The sequence below is a fragment of the Bos taurus genome, chromosome 3 (assembly GCF_002263795.3).
Source record: "Bos taurus isolate L1 Dominette 01449 registration number 42190680 breed Hereford chromosome 3, ARS-UCD2.0, whole genome shotgun sequence".
In the NCBI taxonomy this organism is placed as follows: Eukaryota; Metazoa; Chordata; class Mammalia; order Artiodactyla; family Bovidae; genus Bos; species Bos taurus.
The window spans coordinates 43397356-43418642 of record NC_037330.1 but is presented as its reverse complement, the minus strand read 5'-3'; the positions used below and the strand labels follow the sequence as shown (position 1 = coordinate 43418642).

At 37.0% G+C, this 21287-nt stretch overlaps 1 protein-coding gene across 5 annotated transcripts in view; it reads left to right on the top strand.

Annotated features, from left to right (window-relative positions):
- The window catches only part of AGL (amylo-alpha-1, 6-glucosidase, 4-alpha-glucanotransferase), a 101607-nt gene that overhangs the window by 34478 nt on the left and 45842 nt on the right, over positions 1 to 21287 (top strand). For all 5 annotated transcript variants that reach the window (XM_005204115.5, XM_059884476.1, XM_005204113.5 and 2 more), the window contains 12 exons: positions 1732 to 1935; positions 8228 to 8409; positions 8570 to 8681; positions 14783 to 14906; positions 15221 to 15323; positions 15414 to 15511; positions 16196 to 16335; positions 17394 to 17581; positions 19664 to 19787; positions 20372 to 20535; positions 20829 to 20930; positions 21042 to 21197. In XM_005204115.5, coding sequence (XP_005204172.1) covers positions 1732 to 1935; positions 8228 to 8409; positions 8570 to 8681; positions 14783 to 14906; positions 15221 to 15323; positions 15414 to 15511; positions 16196 to 16335; positions 17394 to 17581; positions 19664 to 19787; positions 20372 to 20535; positions 20829 to 20930; positions 21042 to 21197 — 1697 coding nt within the window. The remainder of the gene's footprint in view (positions 1 to 1731; positions 1936 to 8227; positions 8410 to 8569; positions 8682 to 14782; positions 14907 to 15220; positions 15324 to 15413; positions 15512 to 16195; positions 16336 to 17393; positions 17582 to 19663; positions 19788 to 20371; positions 20536 to 20828; positions 20931 to 21041; positions 21198 to 21287) is intronic.

The following is a 21287-nucleotide window of genomic DNA, read 5'->3' as shown; positions in this document are numbered from 1 at the left end:
ATATGCAGATGACACCACCCTTATGGCAGAAAGTCAAGAAGAACTAAAAAGCCTCTTGATGAAAGTGAAAGTAGAGAGTGAAAAAGTTGGCTTAAAGCTCAACATTCAGAAAATGAAGATCGTGGCATCTGGTCCCATCATTTCATGGGAAATAGATGGGGAAACAGTGGAAAAAGTGGCAGACTTTATTTTGGGGGGCTCCAAAATCACTGCAGATGGTGACTGCAGCCATGAAATTAAAAGACGCTTACTCCTTGGAAGAAAAGTTATGACCAACCTAGATAGCATATTCAAAAGCAGAAACATTACTTTGCCAACAAAGGTCAGTCTAGTCAAGGCTATGGTTTTTCCAGTGGTCATGAATGGATGTGAGAGTTGGGCTGTGAAGAAAGCTGAGTGCTGAAGAATTGATGCTTTTGAATTGTGGTGATAGAGAAGACTCTTGAGAGTCCCTTGGACTGCAAGGAGATCCAACCAGTCCATTCTGAAGGAGAACAGCCCTGGGATTTCTTTGGAAGGAAAGATGCTAAAGCTGAAACTCCAGTACTCTTCACCTCATGTGAAGAGTTGACTCATTGGAAAAGACTCTGATGCTGGGAGGGATTGGGTGCAGGAGGAGAAGGGGATGACAGAGGATGAGATGGCTGGATGGCATCACTGACTCGATGAACGTGAGTCTGAGTGAACTCCAGGAGTTGGTGCTGGACAGGGAGGCCTGGCATGCTGCAATTCATGGGGTTGCAAAGAGTCAGACACGACTGAGCGACTGAACTGACTGACTGAATTGAACCTACAAAAAATGGCAAATTATATGGTTCAACTTAATAATTAAGGAACTCTATATAAAATGAGGTTATTATTGTCTCTTAAGACTTTACTTTGACATGTAAAATTAGTAAGCTACTAAAATATTGGAAAATGTATTATCATTATATATAATTTTAATTTAACAAGCATTTAACGTGAAAGTCGTGTGCTGCCATACATACCAAAGTAAAATATCACTTAAATTGTATTTTACTAAGTAAAGCATAGTGTTAATTTTCTACTTTCAATTTGAGTGTAGAGTGAAAAAAGAAATGAGAGGCTCCCTGGCTTAACTAAAAGAATACAAGCACTATGGAACATTAAAACTAGGAGAAAGATGTACTGATGTACTTGCATAGGGTATATTTTCTACATATAAATATATCCATTCCAGAAATAGAAATTGAATCCCTAATAGTAACTGGGCACTCTCTTTGATTTTTTTTCAAATACATCATCTCATTGTCCTTATCTTGTATGTGAGGAAACTGATAATCCTGAAAGATTTAAGTAGACTTGCTTAAATCACTTCTGGTACAGCTAGGATTTGAACTCAAGTCTTTAACCCCTTCTCTTGTGGCATGGTTGCCTTGCCATTTAGAATTACTTATGGAAATTTAAGGGCTTCCCAGGTGGCTCAGTGGGTAAAGAATCTGCCTGCAATGCAGGAGACACAGGTTCAATCCCTGGATTGGGAAGATCTCCTAGAGGAGGACATAGCAACCCACTCTAGTATTCTTGCCTGGAGAATCCCATGGACAGAGGAGCCTGGTGGGCTACAGTCCATGTGGTCACAAAGAGTCGGACACGACTGAAGCTCCTGAGCACACATGCAGGCATGGAAGTTTAACCTTACAATGTATATACTTCGTTTTAGGTATGTCTTTTCTCATAGTGGCCTTTGTTTATCTTCTTGTGTTGCAGGCTACAACATGATTCATTTTACCCCACTGCAGACTCTTGGACTATCCAGGTCGTGCTATTCCCTTGCTGATCAGTTAGAATTAAATCCTGACTTTTCAAGACCTAATAAAAAGTACACCTGGACTGATGTTGGACAGCTGGTGCAAAAATTGAAAAAGGAATGGAATATGCTTTGTATAACTGATGTTGTCTACAATCATACTGGTATGAACTTCATTAACTACTTTTATTACTTTTAATGACAATATTATATGTTAATTATTTCATTCCTTGCTTTTTTATATAACAAATTTTGAAAACACAAGTAATGATTAGGTGTCCTTCAATTTAAAAAATGCCTTTAGATAGTACCACTTTTTTTTTCAAAGAAAGCAGTATTAATTGAAGATATAATTAAAACATAAGTATTTTACATGTAATGATTATAAAAACAGGATTATGATCATAGGAAAAAAGCGACATATTTCAACTTACAGCATTAATACTTTCCAGAACAACAAATGAATCCTGTATAGTGATAGCTCTCGTACCCTAGCATGTATTTGGAAAAAACTGAATGATGTTATTTGAAGAGAAAATTAATGGTAAATTCTTAAAACTTTATTATATCTTTTACATGTTAACAGATATTACTAAAGTTAACCTGTTTGGGGTCCCAAGATTTCTTTCCAATATCCAGTTCCTTAAAATACATTCTAAGTTTCCAGATGCTGATCCTTAGGAACATCAGCTGTCATTGCAGCTGGGCCTGGAGGAGCCTCTAGTCCTGATCAGAGTGCGGCTTGCAAATACTCTCTTCTATTTGCTGTGGTATAGAGAAGTCAGAAAACCACTGATTTACATATGTAAACAACAGGGATTCCAGGTGGTTCAAAACATTTAACAACAACAACAAAAATCTCTGCCGTGTCATAAAATCATTTCCCAAATAACCGTAGCAACTATGAAGATATTTAAAAACTCAAAGATTCAGTTCATCAATATAAATAATAATCTCTAAGTATAATAATAAAAATTCAAAGTTAGGCGAAGTAGGTGTATTCTAAAGTGTGTTGTTTCTGCCTGCACCTGAAAACTAGGCATCAGGGTTCACAGGGAAGACTTCCTAATATCCAAGAAATCGATAGTCTTCACTTGAAAATTTGACATTATTGATAACCACTTTGACATCTTTTACTATTATTCACATCAAATTTATCAAACCACACAATGGAATTGTACAAATTATGATATGACTTAGGCATCTGTAACAGAGAGACAGAAAAATATAGTGACGTAAGACCAAAATTATACTTATTTCTCTAAAAAATTAAGTAGGCATTCTAAGATTCGTGTGGTAGCCCACCCGTGATAGGGAACTGAGTTCTTTCTCTCATAATGCCGTGCTGTCCAGAACTTTTGCTTCCGTCTTTTCATCAAACATAGCCACTCCAGTTCCTGGTACCACCTTCTGCCCAGTAGAAAGGAAGAAAGGGAAGTAATGTCTTTTAAGGGCCTGATCTTGTGTATATATCACTTCCGCTCACATTGCATCAGATGGGATTTTGTCTCTTGTCACACCTAACTATAAAGGAGCTTGCAGTATACAGTCTTTTGCTTGTCAGCTGTGTCTATCACTGAACCTTGAGAATTCTGTTACTAAAGGGACAAAGGGAGTATAAAATTTGGGGTACAGTCACAGACTGTGTCAGAGACTATTTCTAAAGCATTTGAGAGATTCTGTGTAATATAAAAGAAGTGAACATTACTTCCACCTTACTTGGAAAGTGTTGCATATCATAATGTCTTTTCCACAAAACAGGTTTTCATTAAAAAGTTACTTTCCAGGGGAAGTCGATTTCCAGGATGGCAGTATGAGTGCTTCACAGACCCTCTACCCTGCAAAACAGCTATAACTGGTGCAAATTATTTTTAAAAAACTAGTCTCTGAACATTGCCCTAAGGGTATTCAGCATATAGAGAGACATTTATTCAAGAAAATCTATTAAATCTCAAAAAGAGTAGTCAGCCTATGACATTTGAACCACAACTCCCTCTGTCCGCTGCCTCAGATCAGAGTGATGATATGTCTGTTCCTAGCAGATGCTGCCAAGGACCCCAGGCTCCCTTTCTCCCTGTGCTTGAAAAGGGCAGGTGCCCAGCATTTCTCATTTTCCACTTTCAGCACTATATTACAGAAACTATTCTAGGCAAGAGCGGATGAACAATCTGGGACTCCCTTCCTCCACCCAGCCCCCATTTATGGAGAGAAAGTTCTACCCCATGCATAGCAGGTCAAGAATACTGAGCCCTTGCCCAGCTTGCTTGTGGGGTTGGGGTTCCACACGTGGAGAGCTAAGCCAAGAAAACCAGAGGCTACTGTCTCTGCTACCAATGGTGAAACAGTGACACACGTGTTCTGCCCAGGGGAAGAGATGTGCAGTAGAAACAGAGCCAGAATGGAATAACTTTATTTGGCACATAGCAGGGGAAGCTCATGCCCGTGAGCACTGTTGAAAACAGTGGTAAACAATCAGGAGGATACTGGTATCTTCATGAGAGTAACAGCCTATGCCATAGGCCAGCTAGTAGTCCAACAGAGAAAACCAGGGAAAGAGACAGTAAAGCAGAGCTTCCTACAGTCAGAACAGACTTCAGAGACAAGCTTCAAAGACTACCCCTGCCAAAGGACCCAGATTTAACTGGGTCATATTGTGGTGCAGTTTATGCTCTGGAATATTATAAAAAAATCATAGCACAGTCAGCCTCAGTAACAGCTCAGGAGAGTAATAGCTGAGTGTAATAGCTGATACCAATAGAAGCATACAGCTTAATTCAGTTCAGTTCAGTTCAGTCACTCAGTTGTGTCTGACTCTTTGTGACCCCATGGACTGTAGCACTCCAGGCCTCCCTGTCCATTGCCAACTCCTGGAGTTTACTCAAACTCATGTCCATTGAGTCGGTGATGCCATCCGACCACCTCATCCTCGGTCATCCCCTTCTCCTCCTGCCTTCAGTATTTCCCACCATCAGGGTCTTTTCAAAAGAGTCAGTTTTTCACATCAGATGGGCAAAGTATTGGAGTTTCAGCTTCAGCATCAGTCCTTCCAATGAATATTCAGGACTTATTTCCTTTAGGATGGACTAGTTGGATCTCTTTGCAGTTCAAGGGACTCTCAAGAGTCTTCTCTAACACCACAGTTCAAAAGCATCAATTCTTCAGTACTCAACTTTCTTTATAGTCCAACTCTCACATCCATACATGACCACTGGAAAAACCAGAGCTTTGACTAGATGGACCTTTGTTGGCAAAGTAGTATCTCTGCTTTTCAATATATTGTCTAGGTTGGTCATAACTTTTCTTCCAAAGAGCAAGTGTCTTTTAATGTCATGGCTGCAGTCACCATCTGCAGTGATTTTGGAGCCCAAAAAAATAAAGTCTGACACTGTTTCCACTGTTTCCTCATCTATTTGCCATGAAGTGATAGGACCAGATGCCATGATCTTAGTTTTTTGAATGTTGAGTTTTAAGCCAACTTTTTCACTCTCCTCTTTCACTTTCATCAAGAGGCCCTTTTCTTCTACTTCACTTTCTGCCATAAGAGTGGTGTCATCTGCATATCTGAGGTTATTGATATTTCTCCCAGCAATCTTGATTCCAGCTTTTGCTTCATCCGGCCCAACATTTCTCATGATGTACTCTGCATATAAGTTAAATAAGCAGCGTGACAATATACAGCCTGGACGTGTTAATAGACAGCTTAATAGACTTGACGGCTTAATAGACTACCTCAGAGGCTACACACTGTGGGGGAATAGACTTCCCTAAAATATTCCAGACAAGCAACCAAAAAGACCTGGAGGGGATGGGATCAGTATCCAAATTTTCTGCAATCATATTATCTAATTACCAATACCCAGCAAATAATTGAGACATGTAAAGAAACAGCAAAGTGCAACCCTTACACAAGAAAAAAGCAGGCAATAGAAATCACCTTTGAGAAGTCCTAGATGTCCTACTTGAAACAGACTTTAAAGCAAGTATTATAAATGTATTTAGAGAACTAAAGGAAACCAACTTAAAGCTATAAAGGAGGATTTTATAATGATATCCCATAAAGAGAGAATATCATAAATTAAAAAAATTTTTAAGAGCCAAATGAGAACTCTGAAATTGAAAAGTAAATAACCAAACTGAAAAATTCAGTTACAGCTGTTCAGCAGTATACTTGAGTTGACAGGAGAATGGATTAGTGAATAGTGATTATGCAATGTAAAGAACAGAAAGAAAAAAAGATAAAAATGAACAGAGCTTCAATGGAATGTGGGACATGGAAATACCAGAAGGAGAGGAAAGAATGGAAAAAATACTTGAAGAACTAATGACTGAAAACCTCTTAATCTTCAGCATCAGTTTACACATTCTAAGACTCAGGGATCTCCAAGAACCATAAACAAAAGAGAACCACGCTCAGACACATCATAGTAAACATTTTGAAAGACAAAGACTTAGGGAATCTTGAAAGTAATATCTTGAAGGAAGGTATTGTCAGAGTCAAAAAAAATTCAAATATATGCTGTCTACATGCCACATACTTTAAATTCAAAGATACAAATAGTTTGACCATAAAAGGATGGAAAAAGATAAACCTGAACTGTTAGCTTGGAAGTCCCTCTCTGACCACCGCTACGATGGCTTAGCCCTGTGCATGCACAAGGTCTTCCAGACTGCCAGAGGTGAAGTGACTTGTTTTTAATGCCGGCTTCCTAGAACTCACCCCGGGTCAGGGTGTGCTTCATTGTTCACTCAGTCTTTGGTTAGAGGTTGTATTTAAGTCCCTTCGCCAGTGACTTTCTGTCCTGTGTTGATGGGTGTGTATGTGGTTTGAGACACATTGTGGTTTGACATTAGGCTTTCAAGTCTAATGTCCTTCTAGGATACCCCTGAGTGGGTGCAGCCTAGCACACGCGTCCAGCCTTCCCAAACCCCATAGTTGCCAGTGGTCCCAGTAGGGTTCTTCTCAGCAATCTCTTTCCCTGGTTCTCTCTATGAAATTTCTGGTCATTCTAATGTTCTTCTTGTATCATGGAGCTATTAGCATTCTCTTAACTGCGCCTCATCAAAGTCTCTGTTATTTTCAACAGCATTAGGCACAGAGTTCTCCACTCACCCTGCCTAATAAATTCAGTCCTTTCAGGCAAAGCTCTTCAACCTTGTAGCCTGTCATGCCTCTTGAGCAGAACACCTGTGCCACTGCCCACTTTTCCTGGGGCAGCCATTCTGACTGTGTTTAGGCAGGAGGCGTCAGTCTCTGATCTTCTTGGTTGTCCCTCCCATGTGGAACCTCCTCCCTATGAGCAAGCTCCAGGTCTGCGGGGCAAGTAGAGCCCCAATATTCTGGGCCCCCCACAGCTCGAGTAGGACAGTTACCCTACACGTTGGAATTTGGTGAAGGAAAAGAGTCAAGGTTTTCTCTGCCTGCAACCTAGAATAGAGCTTTTACAGCTTAGAGCTAGAGGGAGTGAGAAACAGGCAGCCTTTGCCTCCCAGAATGAAACTCACCCTAGACAAGGAGTTGGGAGGAGAGGGCATTGCCATATTAGCCACATCTGCCTGGAGTAGAGCAACTCGGGTAGAGCTTCCACAACACACAGACTGAGTGAATGGCTGAGTGAATACAGGAGCAGACTGCGGTGGGAAGAAGAATGAGAGTGTGGGGAGAAAGTAGAAGCAGTAGATGCAGGTTGTTTGGTCTTGATACTAATAGACGCTGCAGAACTTAGGAAAATAACTGTATTTAGATAAGATGTGTGTTTGTATTTGTAGCTTTGGGGAGATACAAGCATATTTAAAGATCCAGAAGAAAGAATCTCACCTCCCTCCCCTCTCAGACAACAAAATAAGACATGATATGTAGGGGGAAAAATATAAATGACATTTTACATCCAAAAGATGCTTAAGAGGCAGAATCTAGAGCTAGATGGGGCCAAAGAAAGGTCTCTCACTTAGGAGACCAGAAGTAAGAAGGAGGAGCTTCAAGAGATAGTACATTTCAGGGGCTCTTTTCCTGCCCTACAACTGAACAGCCAGACACTGAGAAGCCTAAACCAGAGTTGAAGATGCAGGTAACTTTCTGCCATAAAGGGAACGAGGTCCTTTGGGTTTAGAAGGAGCATTCCAAAATATTGTTCTCCTAAGGACCATCAAGAGAAGCAGAAGACAAGACCCTTCTTAACTCCCACCATAATAGTAAATATGTTATATGATAATATAATGAATCAGTGTTGATCCTATTTACTGTCAGTTAAAAACTCCTACAACAGAAAAATGTATGGTAAAATAGATGGTAGGATACCACAACCAAAAAGTTGTTTTCATACCACTACAGTATCATTATAAAATATTGATATCTAACATATAAGAAAATGAGTGATAGAGGTTGATATTGTATTTCAGCTTTAATCTTAACCTCAGTCTAATAACATGATAATCCTTTATGTTTCCTTTTTCTTTAAGCTGCTAATAGTAGATGGCTCCAGGAACATCCAGAAAGTGCATATAACCTTGTGAATTCCCCACACTTAAAACCTGCCTGGGTCTTAGACAGAGCACTTTGGCACTTATCCTGTGATGTTGCAGAAGGGAAATACAAAGACAGAGGAGTACCTGCTTTGATCGAAAATGACCATCAAATGAATGTCAGTATGTATGGAGGAATACCACACTTTTAGTACACAATTTCTAAAATATAAATTAAATGTCTTTTTGAAGATCATTTAGAACCTGTCTTTTAAGGTGCTTAAATAATACTTAGTAAGATGATTTTAAATATGTGTTCTAACTATTAATATTTTTCAGTGCATTCGAAAAGTAATTTGGGAGGATATTTTTCCAAAGACTCAACTCTGGGAATTTTTCCAAGTAGATGTTCACAAAGCAGTCGAGCAATTTAGAGGACTTCTTACACAAGGTAAAGGTTATACACTAGAATGTTACTATCAATTTTAAGAAATTTAGTATTACTCTTCTCTTAGTTAACACAGTATTAAATCTGTTATTATTAAATGATATTTGTGTTGTTTCTGATGCTCTAACACTATGATTCTGGAGGCTATCTGTGAGTTAGCAGAGATCTTTAAAGGCCATGTCATTCAATTCAGTTCAGTTGCTCAGTTGTGTCCGACTCTTTGCGACCCCATGGACTGCAGCTCCCCAGGCCTCCCTGCCCATCACCAATCCCCAGAGCCTACTCAAACTCATGTCCATCGAGTCAGTGATGCCATCCAACCATCTCGTCCTCTGTGTCCCCTTCTCCTCCCACCTTCAATCTTTCCCAGCATCAAGGTCTTTTCCAGTGAGTCGGTTCTTCACATCAAGTGGCCAAACTATTGGAGTATCAGCTTCAGCATCAGTCCTTCCAATGAATATTCAGGACTAATTTCCTTTAGGATGGACTGGTTGGATCTCCTTGCAGTCCAAGGGACTCTCAAGAGTCTTCTCCAACATCACAGTTCAAAAGCATCAGTTCTTTCATAATACACAATTATTTCCCTTGGGGACTGCTTCTTATATTGATTCCTTAGCACAATGCTCAGAATACCATACAGCTCAATATTACATTTGTTAAATGAAAGTTTAACATGGCAGGTAAATAGAACAGATTATTTCAGCTGCCAAAAACTCAAAAAAGGCTTCAAAACTGAGAGATGTGATTGTCTTCTGTTGGCTAATGTAGGAATCTTAACTGAGGTAGTTGATGGTACCTCAGTTAACTTAGCTAAGTTCTAGTTTATGGTACCTACCATTAACACTGGGCTTCCCAGGTGGCATTATTTGTAAAGATACCACCTGCCAATGCAGGAGATATAAGAGACATGGGTACCATCCCTGGGTCAGGAAGATCTCCCGGAGCAGGGCATGGCAACCCACTCCAATATTGTTACCAGGAGAATCCCATGGACAGAGGGAGCTTGGTGGGCTGCGGTCCATAGGGTCGCAAAAGGTCAGACACGACTGAAGCAACTTAGCATTCACATATGCACTATTGCTGCTGCTGCTGCTGCTAAGTTGCTTCAGTCATGTCCGACTCTGTGCGACCCCATAGACAGCAGGCCACCAGGCTCCCCCGTCCCTGGGATTCTCCAGGCAAGAACACTGGAGTAGGTTGCCATTTCCTTCTCCAATGCATGAAAGTGAAAAGTGAAAGTGAAGTCACTCAGTCGTGTCTGACTCTTCGCGACCCCATGGACTGCAGCCTACCAGGCTCCTCTATCCATGGGACTTTCCAGGCAAGATTACTGGAGTGGGGTGCCATTACCTTCTCCATATGCACCATTAAGACCACCTAATTACTAGTGAGACTGACTCAGATACTAGCCAGTAGCAAAGGTAAAGAAACAAATCTACAAATTAAGGACATAATTAACCTTAAGAAGTTAATCTCTGTGTCCCTAATAAAGTAGGATAGGAAAAACCATGCCAAAAGAGAAATTAGGATTTTTTAGGAAGCTAATTAGAGAAATAATAAAGAATATATCTACAATTAGTATAGGACAGCCTAAGAGCAAGAATCTTTGAAGGCTCTTAAAATAAGAAATCTTCTTCCTTATCCAGAAAGTTGAGCTTGAGTAAGGCCTAGAAATACTGCCCTCAAAGTCAAAGTCATTATGATTTGAGGCCCTGGAAGCTTCGGGTCAGGTTCACTCTTCAGCTTTCACATTTGTGTAACATCTTAATACATGAATTTTTTATATTATCTTTCCTTCATGTTTTATCTTACTGAAGTGCCTCCATTTTCCCTTTTCTCTGATGTTTATAAACTGTATTATTTATTTACAATTATGTATGCTCACAGTAAAGAAAAAAAGCCAAATAATACAACTATATAATAAATGGAATGTGTAACTTCCTCTCCTCCAAAATCTACTTACTAGAAGGAACTATTATTTAATAGTCTCTTGTGTTTCTTTTCAGACTCTTTTTTGAAAGAAATTCCAATTTTATATAGTTAGGTACATATAAATTACATTCATAAGTTTTGTATTTATATCTATTTTATACACATAAATAAGACTGCAGTATACAGACTGTTTAACAAGTTGTTCTTTTAGTTGACAACATGATCTTATTACAGCTAATTATTTCTTTTTAACTTCTAGATAGCAATATACTGCGTTAAAGTACTTGAATTCCTTTTAACCATTTTGGTAGGTTATTTGTAGTTCATTTCTCATTCATTCATTTAATACATTTTTATTGAATCACATATTATGTGCGAGGCACTGATCCAGGTAGGGGGATTCAGAGGTGAATGTAGCAAACCCTGGATCTAGAGGAATTTATATTCTTACAACTGATACTATAGAAAATAAACCCTTGTGCATGTTAACTTTACTGGCTTTCTGACTAAATCAGTAGGACAAATTATTAGGCAGAGTTCATGGGTCAAAGAGTATACAAATTTAATGATAAATTTGTAATAGATGTTGTCAAATTGCTTTTCAATACAAATTGTACCAGTTTATGTTATCACTAACTGTAACATCACCAACATTAGCTACTATTTAATCTTTGTCAATAGGCAAAATATTCATTATTTTTATTTATATTTCTTTGGTTATGAATGAAACATCTTTTCATGTTTTAATTAGCCATTTATAATTCTTCCATTAATTGCCTTTTAATGTTCTTCCCATATTTTTCTGTTGGGTTGCTCATCTTTTTCATATTGACTTATTATTACTGGTGGTTCCTTACTATAGTGGCCTCAGCTATATCCTCCTATTATGCTATTGATCTTTTAATCCTTGTTGACGGTGGTTTTCTCTCCTCACTGTAACCAAATTTATTGATCTTTTCTTTTATGGCTTCTAATTTCACATTGTGCATAGACCTTCAAACAACATTCTGTTTTCTTCTGATAATCTTATTTACGGTTTACTTTTAAATATTTAATAGACCTGGAATTTATATAAATAAGATACTAACTTTATTTAATTTTAAAAAGTAATACTGGGTTGATATTCCATCCTTTTAAACTGGTTTGGGATACCACCATAATATGTCATAATGTATAATCATATACTGAATATTCATGGCTCTGTTATCTGTGCTGTTCCACTGATCTGTCTTATACTCTAGCAATACGAAAGACTTTTATAATATACACTGATTGTGTAGTTTTACCTCTTTTTTAAACACTTCTTGGCATTTTTTCATGTATGTTACTCTTCCAAATTAACCTCAGAAACTACATCTTTAAATCTATTTATTCTTTATCTTACTTTTGTGCTTTTATAAGCCATTTCATTTAGAATAAGCCAGATATTAATTAATTAAAGTAAAATCAAACCCAGTGGAGGCAATCCTCCACTGATTTACTAGAAACAAGTTCAGAATAAGAATGAAAACTCTCCCTACAAAGCATTTATTTACTTTTTTCATTTTTTATTATTATGTAAGAGGAGAATGCTAGTTGGTGAAACGGAAAAAATATAAAAACAAACTTGTCTGCTTCGTTCAGAGAAAGTCAAGTTGTTAATAAGACTTACTTTTTAAAATAGAAAGCAATCTTTGAGGAAAAAGAACTCCTAAAGTTAGTGTCTTTGGTAGCACCTGGGAAGAAAATGTGTACCATCAACACTAGACCATTCAGGTATGACCTAAATCAAATCCCTTATGATTACACAGTGGAAGTGACAAATAGATTCAAGGGATTAGATCTGATAGAGTACCTGAAGAACTATGGATGGAGGTTCGTGACATTGGACAGGAGACGGGGATAAAGACCATCCCCAAGAAAAAGAAATACAAAATGGCAAAATGGTTGCCTGAGGAGGCCTTACAAATAGCTGAGAAAGGAAGAGAAGCAAAAAGCAAAGGAGAAAAGGAAAGATATACCGATTTGAATGCAGAGTTCTAAAGAATAGCAAGAAGAGATAAGAAAGCCTTCCTCAGCAATCAATGCAAAGAAATAGAGGAAAACAATAGAATGGAAAAGACTAGAGATCTCTTGAAGAATATCAGAGATACCAAAGGAGCATTTCATACAAAGATGGGCACAATAAAGGACAGAATGGTATGGACCTAACAGAAGCAGAAAATATTAAGAAGAGGTGGCAAGAATACACAGAAAAACTACACAAAAATGACCCAGATAACCACGATGGTGTGATCACTCACCTAGAGCCAGACATCCTGGAATGTGAAGTCAAGTGGGCCTTAGGAAGCATCACTACAAACAAAGATAGTGGAGGTGATGAAATTCCAGTTGAGCTCTTTCAAACCTTAAAAGATGCTGTGAAAGTGCTGCACTCAATATGCCAACAAATTTGGAAAACTCAACAGCAGCCACAAGACTGGAAAAGGTCAGTTTTCATTCCAATCCCAAAGAAAGGCAATGCCAAAGAATGCTCAAACTACCGCACAGTTGCACTCATCTCACATGCTAGTAAAGTAATGCTCAAAATTCTCCAAGCTAGGCTTCAACAGTATGTGAACCATTAATTTCCAGATGTTGAAGCTGGATTTAGAAAAGGCAGAGGAACCAGAGATCAAATTGCCAACAGCTGCTGGATCATCAAAAAAGCAAGAGAGTTCCAGAAAAACATCTATTTCTGCTTTATTGACTATGCCAAAGCTTTTGACTGTGTGGATCACAACAAACTTGTAAAAAATTCTTCAAGAGATGGTAATACCAGACCACCTGAGCTGCCTCTTGAGAAATCAAGAGGCAAGTCAGGAAGCAACAGTTAGAACTGGGCATGGAACAACAGACTGGTTCCAAATCGGGAAAGGAGTACATCAAAGCTGTATAATGTCACCCTGCTTATTTAACTTCTATGCAGAGTACATCATGAGAAACGCTGGGTTGGAAGAAACACAAGCTGGAATCAAAATTGCCAGGAGAAATATCAGTAACCTCAGATATGCAGATGACACCACCCTTATGGCAGACAGCAAAGAACTAAAGAGCCTCTTGATGAAAGTGAAAGAGAAGAATGAAAAAGTTGGCTTAAAACTTAACATTCGGAAAACTAAGATCGTGGCATCCGGTCCCATCACTTTATGAGAAATAGATGGGGAAACAGTGGAAACAGTGGCAGACTTTATTTTTGGGGGCTCCAAAATCACTGCAGATGGTGATTGCAGCCATGAAATTAAAAGATGCTTACTCCTTGGAAGGAAAGTTATGACCAACCTAGATAGCATATTCAAAAGCAGAGACATTCCTTTGCCAACAAAAGTCCTTCTGGTCAAGGCTATCGTTTTTCCAGTGGTCATATATGGATGTGAGAGTTGGACTATAAAGAAAGCTGAGCGCCAAAGAATTGATGCTTTTGAACTGTGGTGTTGGAGAAGACTCTTGAGAGTCCCTTGGACTGCAAGGAGATCCAACCAGTCCATCCTAAAGGAAATCAGTCCTGAATATTCATTGGAAGGACTGATGCTGAAGCTGAAACTCCAGTACTTTGCCCACCTGGTGCGAAGAACTGACTCATTGGAAAAGACCCTGATGCTGGGGAAGATTGAAGGCGGGAGGAGAAGGGAACAACAGAGGATGAGATGGTTAGATGGCATCACTGACTCAATGGACATGGGTTTGAATAAACTCCAGTAGTTGGTAATGGACAGGGAAGCCTGGGGTGCTGCAGTCCATGGGGTCACAAAGAGTCAGACATGACTGAGTGACTGAATGGAACATCTTTAGTGCCCTAAAAAATGTATAGAATACCTGAATACTAATCAAAGCAGTAAGGTGGGGACTGGGGTTGAACTGGTGGGAATTGCTGCGTTTTTCTTCTACAGTGTTGTTTTTTTTTCCCCAGTCAGGATCTCTCTCTCCTCTTTACCCAATGCCACCTCTCTCTCTCTTTCCTTCTGTGTGTGTGTGTGTGTGTGTGTTAGGTTTTTGCAGAAGGATACGTAGGGAGGTAGGAAGGAATGCTTATGAAATAAATAGTTCTTTTATTTTCTAAGAAAAAAACAATAAACTAAAAATATGAAATAAGTAACAGTTATAATCTCCTTATATATATCTGCATTTAAGATATAATATTTTCTTTCTTTCAGAAAATAGGAAAACAACAAGGCCTGATCCAGATCACCACCTTAAGATAATTCAGGATCCTGAATACAGACGGCTTGGCTGCACTGTAGATATGAATGTTGCTCTAGCAACTTTCATACCACATGAGTATGTTTTATATTTTACTACATACTAAAGAATAATATTGCTTGTAAACCTTTATGACTATTCTGATTACATTTATGGTATTATTTTTATGCTATTTGTTAACAGCCTGAATAAAAAATGAAATAAAGTAATTCCCTATAATTACTACTTCCAACACATGACATTTCCCCTTTTGTGGTAAAAATGTATACAACTGGAAAATTTCTTAAGTCTTAATTAAGGTCCTAAGTTTCTATGACCCGTATTAGAAAAATTTTTAATGTAGAGTTTGTAGAACCATTAAATAATATTCGTATTGCTTTATCTACTTCAAGCAATGGGCCAGCCGCAATTAATGAATGCTGCAATTGGTTCAGGAAGAGAATTGAGGAATTAAATTCGGAGAAGCATCAACTCATTAACTATCATCAGGAACAGGTTTTACCTACTTCTTTTGAACTGCTGTTTTTCTCTGAGTTTTAATACTGTTTTTTGTTGTTGTTATTGACATAAGTTCATGTTTTCTAGGCAGTCAATTGCCTTTTGGGAAATGTGTTTTATGAACGACTGGCTGACCATGGACCTAAACTAGGACCTGTTACTAGAAAACATCCTTTGGTTACCAGGTATTCCATTTTTGTTTTCTTCTCATGAAAGGTTAAAAATTGAAATTGTACTAAATTCTTCAAATTAACCTAAATTTGAATTTCCTTGAATGTGTGACCCAGTATGTTTGTTAAATTGAAATAGCAGTTTTGATCTGGTAACTAGGCTTAATATTAATTAATTTTGTTAGGCAAATCTTTAATTAGAGAAACTATCATCAGTATGAACCAATTTATAATCATTTACATTCATGTTTCTGGAGGACTGCATACTTACTAATAATTTCACTGTTAAGCAAATTAAGCAAGTATTTAGCTCCTTATAAGTAGTGTACAGCAGAGATTAGGCAACTGAAGCATAGTAAAAACTTTTGCAAAATAATGTCAATACTTTAGTGATTTTCTTAGTCATTCTATGAGATTTTTAAAGTTATTAGAATGTTCTGTACTAACATTCTATACTTAGAATGTTAATCAGATATAGTATAATACTTACTCAATTTCTCAAATCCTGCTAGATTTACTCAAAATGTCTGATGATTTTTTCACCTGTATTGAAGTTTATTTCTTATTTCTTATAAATGGTGTCAAACTAATCTTATCTATTCTATTCATTAGGGACAAAGTTTAATTTTAATGGTATTAATTCAGATTTTCTCCAAGGAATTTCCTGTATGGATTTCATACTTCATTGTATCTCCCTAGATATTTTACTTTCCCCTTTGAAGACATATCCCTCTCTGTAGAAGAATCAATGATTCATGTCCCAAATAAAGCTTGTTTTCTGATGGCACATAATGGATGGGTAATGGGAGATGATCCCCTTCGAAATTTTGCTGAACCAGGTATGTCATTTTTGTTAACTTCTCTATGGACAGGGAAATAAAAGTTCATGGCAAGCTCAGAATATAAATTGTTTGTTGATTTTGTTCCCCGAGTAGGCTAATGATTTTTAAATTGTTTCATTGGTGATGCCAGAGGTGCATACAGTTTGAGAGAAGAGAAGGAACTGACAGAATGAGATTCAGCTTCTTTCTCCTTCTTTCCTTTTCTACCCCTATCTCCTCAAACAGAAGAGTTCTCATATATCTATTTGATATTATGGTTCTACAGAAGATTTTATTTGGGCAACTCATTTGTACACAAATGTACTCATTTGCATCTTTAAAAAGCCATCTGAACCTGTATGGTTACAACTGTTTATTGTAAGAGATATTTTCACTGATTAGCTAGAGGAGTATTTAAGATATTTGAATGACAGTTAAACTAGAAAACAATTGTTTTTAGATTCCCTCTTACTTAATGCTAGCTTCTTATTTCTTATAGCTGTTTCATTGCCAGGAATAATTTTGCAAGGGACCTATCGATATATTTATTTTTTAACATTTTAGAATCAGAAGCCTGTTTTTATGACATTAAATTTAATTCAGAAGTCTCATTTTTTTAAAAAAACATGTAGCTTTGCATTTAAGTATCTCTGCCATCTCCTTTCCAACCATTGGAAGTGAAAAATGATACTTTGCTCTACACCATGGATTTAATGTAACATATTGCCAAAAATTGGTAGCAAGGTGGAGATGGAGCTTTAAATGGTTTTGGTATAGCTTTAAAGGCTCATGATATTACTATTACTGTTTTCCTTTAAGAAGCAACTTGAATTTTTACTATTAAGCACACGTTTTTAGAAGAGAATGTAAGGTACAGTTTTAGCAAAATAGATAGGAGATCTAAATTACTATCAATTTTTTAAAACTTTATCCCATACCATTTTAGATATAATTTTAACCTATATATGGCTTGTGTTAGAAATAATAAATGTGATTTTAAAACAACAGTTTTTCCTTGAAATACATATTTTCATTTTATTCCTTGAACCATTGAAAGCAAGCTCCTTTTTTAACAGGTTCAGATGTTTATCTAAGGAGAGAACTTATTTGCTGGGGAGACAGTGTTAAATTACGCTATGGGAAAAAACCAGAGGACTGTCCTTATCTCTGGGCACACATGAAAAAATACACAGAAATCACCGCAACTTATTTCCAGGGAGTCCGTCTTGATAATTGTCACTCAACACCTCTTCATGTAGCAGAGGTACAGATAAATAATTCATCTATGTTAAAGAAATCAGTGTCCTTTCCTAGCTTTCCTTAATAAGAGTGTACAAATACATGTTTCCTTTTGCTTGTTGAATGCTAACAGTAATATGGTGGTAGTATTTTAAAACTTGCATAATTTGCATAATTCCGAGAATTTTTGATGCAGATATTATGGAGTACTGGGCATAAAACGTATGAGTTAATATTTTTATTTAAGTTAGGGACATTATATTGTCTCTGATAATACACATACAACAATATGCCATATATATTATTAAAATATTATTAATATTTTAATGTTAATATTTTAAAAGAATTAACCTTGTTAATAATTTAACAATATATAAATATTAATTTGTCTTATTCTTATTATTAGGTTAGTTTCAATAAATTAGTAGCCACTGTGAAGTCATATTGGAGAAGGCAATGGCACCCCACTCCAGTACTCTTGCCTGGAAAATCCCATGGACGGAGGAGCCTGAAAGGCTGCAGTCCATGGGGTCGCTGAGGGTCAGACATGACTGAGCAACTTCACTTTCACTTTTCACTTTCATGCACTGGAGAAGGAAATGGCAACCCAAGCCAGTATTCTTGCCTGGAGAATCTCAGGGACAGGGGAGCCCGGTGGGCTGCCATCTATGGGGTCGCACAGAGTCGGACACGACTGAAGTGACTTAGCAGCAGTGAAGTCATATAGCTTATTTCATATTATAATAATTATTTAAACACTAGCATTAAAAAAAATAATAATAAATAAACACTAGCATTATAGCATATTGAAGATAGTTTGTCTCACTGATTCAATTTTCATTATCATATGGAAATATAATTATATGTAAATGTAAACATAAAAATTTTCTGTTCCTCTTCAGGTTTTTTATAGTAACGTAAGCAATGCCAACATTTATAGTGTTATCTTTTATGAAACATAAAAGATAATGCTTTAAATTTTATATAATACTATGCTATAAATTTTATATAATTTATAGCATTATCTTTTATGTTTACAGCTTTGTAAACACTTTAGAGTTTCATTCTATTTGTAAGATCTTTGAAACTTTCCTAGTGACAAGTTAGTGTTCTATGGAAATGTGTGCTTATCTGAAAAACATCTATTTCTATCATTTTAAAGCAGTATTATAATGCATATGTTTCAAGTCCTGTGATGAAAAATTGCTTTGATTTGGAAGAATTTAATGAACATTAGTTAAGGTAGTAGAACATTTTTAGCTTCAAAAAAAGGCAGAGTTTTTTTTTAAATGTATGCCTTTAGCAATACATTTGTAAGATGGTTATAACATTATAGCAAAATACAGAATACTAAAATTTAAGTTTAAAAAACCTCTAGGGTCTTATGTGTTAGAATTTCAAGTATTAGCCTTTGTGCAAATGTTCAAAATTTTTTTTTGAACTGATCTGATTTCTGATTAGAAGTTCTGGGGAATCCCTTGGCAGTCCAATGGTTAGAACTCAGTGCTTTCACTGCCGTGGCCTGCGTTCAGTCCCTGGTCAGTGAACGAAAATTCAGCAAGCCACAAAGCGTGGCCAGGAAAAAAAAAGGAATTTATTATCATCTTCAGGAAAAACTGGCTTCAGTCTAGTCAGACCTAATCTTTACAATAGCTAAATGATGCACCAGCAGGGAATTTATCATTTATAGTTTAGTCAAGGGCCTGAAAATTAATAGGCTAATTAGGGATATTAAAAACAAAACATAAAATAGGGTTTGGAAAGCCTAGCAGAATTGCAGTACTATGGTTTACATTTTTTAAGTGACACTAACATTTTTCTTCTTCCTTTTTTTCCCCCTTTTGTGTCCCATCTGCGAAATCTAATCTTCCTTTTTAACTGTTATATTCGCTTTATACATTCTTTTGTTTTCTGTATGTTTTGGTCCATTTTATGTTTTCTTACTTATGCACAATTAAATTTCTTTGGAAATTCTCTTGGATTTCCATTTTGTCTTGCTACATGGTATTTTCCTGTGTCAAATCCATGCCTAGTCTTGCCTCCTCTCCTTCCCCCACACCATCTTGCTTTTCTCTTTCTGTTATATTTGTGACTGTGCTTTTTGCAGTATATGTTGGATGCTGCTAGGAAATTGCAACCCAATTTATATGTAGTAGCTGAACTGTTCACAGGAAGTGAAGACCTGGACAATGTCTTTGTTACTAGACTGGGCATTAGTTCCTTAATAAGAGGTAGGCTCATTGAAAGTGTTTTTCCCATCTAAAGCTTCAGTTTTTGTTTAAGTAGATTAAAAGGCATTTAATAGCTTTATGTACAGTGTTTAATAATGTTCAACATAGTTATTGTTCTTTTAAATATTCTACTCAAAATTTCTTAATATAACTGAGTCTGTTTTCATTAGTGAAAATTTCTACTTTGGGGTAAGATATCTCATTTTAACTTGAAAGACCAATGGAACGAATTGATGACTTGAACAAAATCACTTTTTTGTTGTTGAAAATATATAAATCTGTTTTTCATCTCTATCTGCCTAAATGATGTAATCTTGAGATTTTTCTCCATAGATTTTATGTAACCAACATCCTAATAAGCAGCATATATTCCTTTTTTACTGCATGAGCCATTTCTCTGGTTAAGTTGCAGAAAAGACTTTTTGTCATTTAAACTGATGGACATTTGTTTAAATGTTTAAATCAGTTTTATTCTTGATAATATTTTTGTGGTCTGTTTTTGAAAGTCAGTCACAATACAAAATCTAATCTCTTTTTGGACATTGCTAATGAAGATTGTTAAAATACTCTGTAATGCTTTGCAGAGGCAATGAGTGCATACGATAGCCATGAAGAGGGCAGATTAGTTTACCGATACGGAGGAGAGCCTGTTGGATCCTTTGTTCAGCCCTGTTTGAGGCCTTTAGTGCCAGCTATTGCACATGCCCTGTTTATGGATATCACCCATGATAACGAGTGTCCTATTGTGGTAAGCATCTATCCTGTTTCTTATATTTCCTTATTTCGCTAAATGTTTTGATGTTTAGTTCTCTGCTGTTTAATGGCAGTAATATCCACAGTACCTCAAAATAGTGCCTTAGATTTATAAGTGATTGTGATTTAAAGGTTTTTGAGTGGTTTGTCATTTGTCTTAAAGCAAATGAATACATCTTCAGAATGTACTTATGTACATTCTGTACTTCTCCTTTTACGTCATGGGGCTATAGCATGGCACTTTGCATTTGAAAGAAAATGAACTTGTGTTGTTTTACTCTTTTGTAGCATAGGTCAGCATATGACGCTCTCCCAAGTACCACAATTGTCTCCATGGCGTGTTGTGCTAGTGGTAGTACGAAAGGCTATGACGAATTAGTGCCTCACCAGGTTTGTTATGTGTTGTTTTTTAAAACCCACAAGGCCCAAAACTGATCATTTTTACCAGAATTCCTCATTGTCATTAAAACATGCACATGGCTAAGTTTTTGTTTTGTTCAGATTTCAGTAGTTTCTGAAGAGCGGTTTTACACTAAATGGAATCCTGCAGCATCGCCATCCAGCGCTGGTGAAGTGAACTCCCAGAGTGGCATTATTGCGGCCAGGTGTGCAATCAATAAACTTCACCAAGAGCTTGGAGCCAAGGGTTTTATCCAGGCAAGAAGCTACATTTTCTAGGTTCCTTTCTTAGGTTCAGTTTTAGAGTCTTTCCAATTTGAGCACTAATGTGTTTTCTCTCTGTTTCTC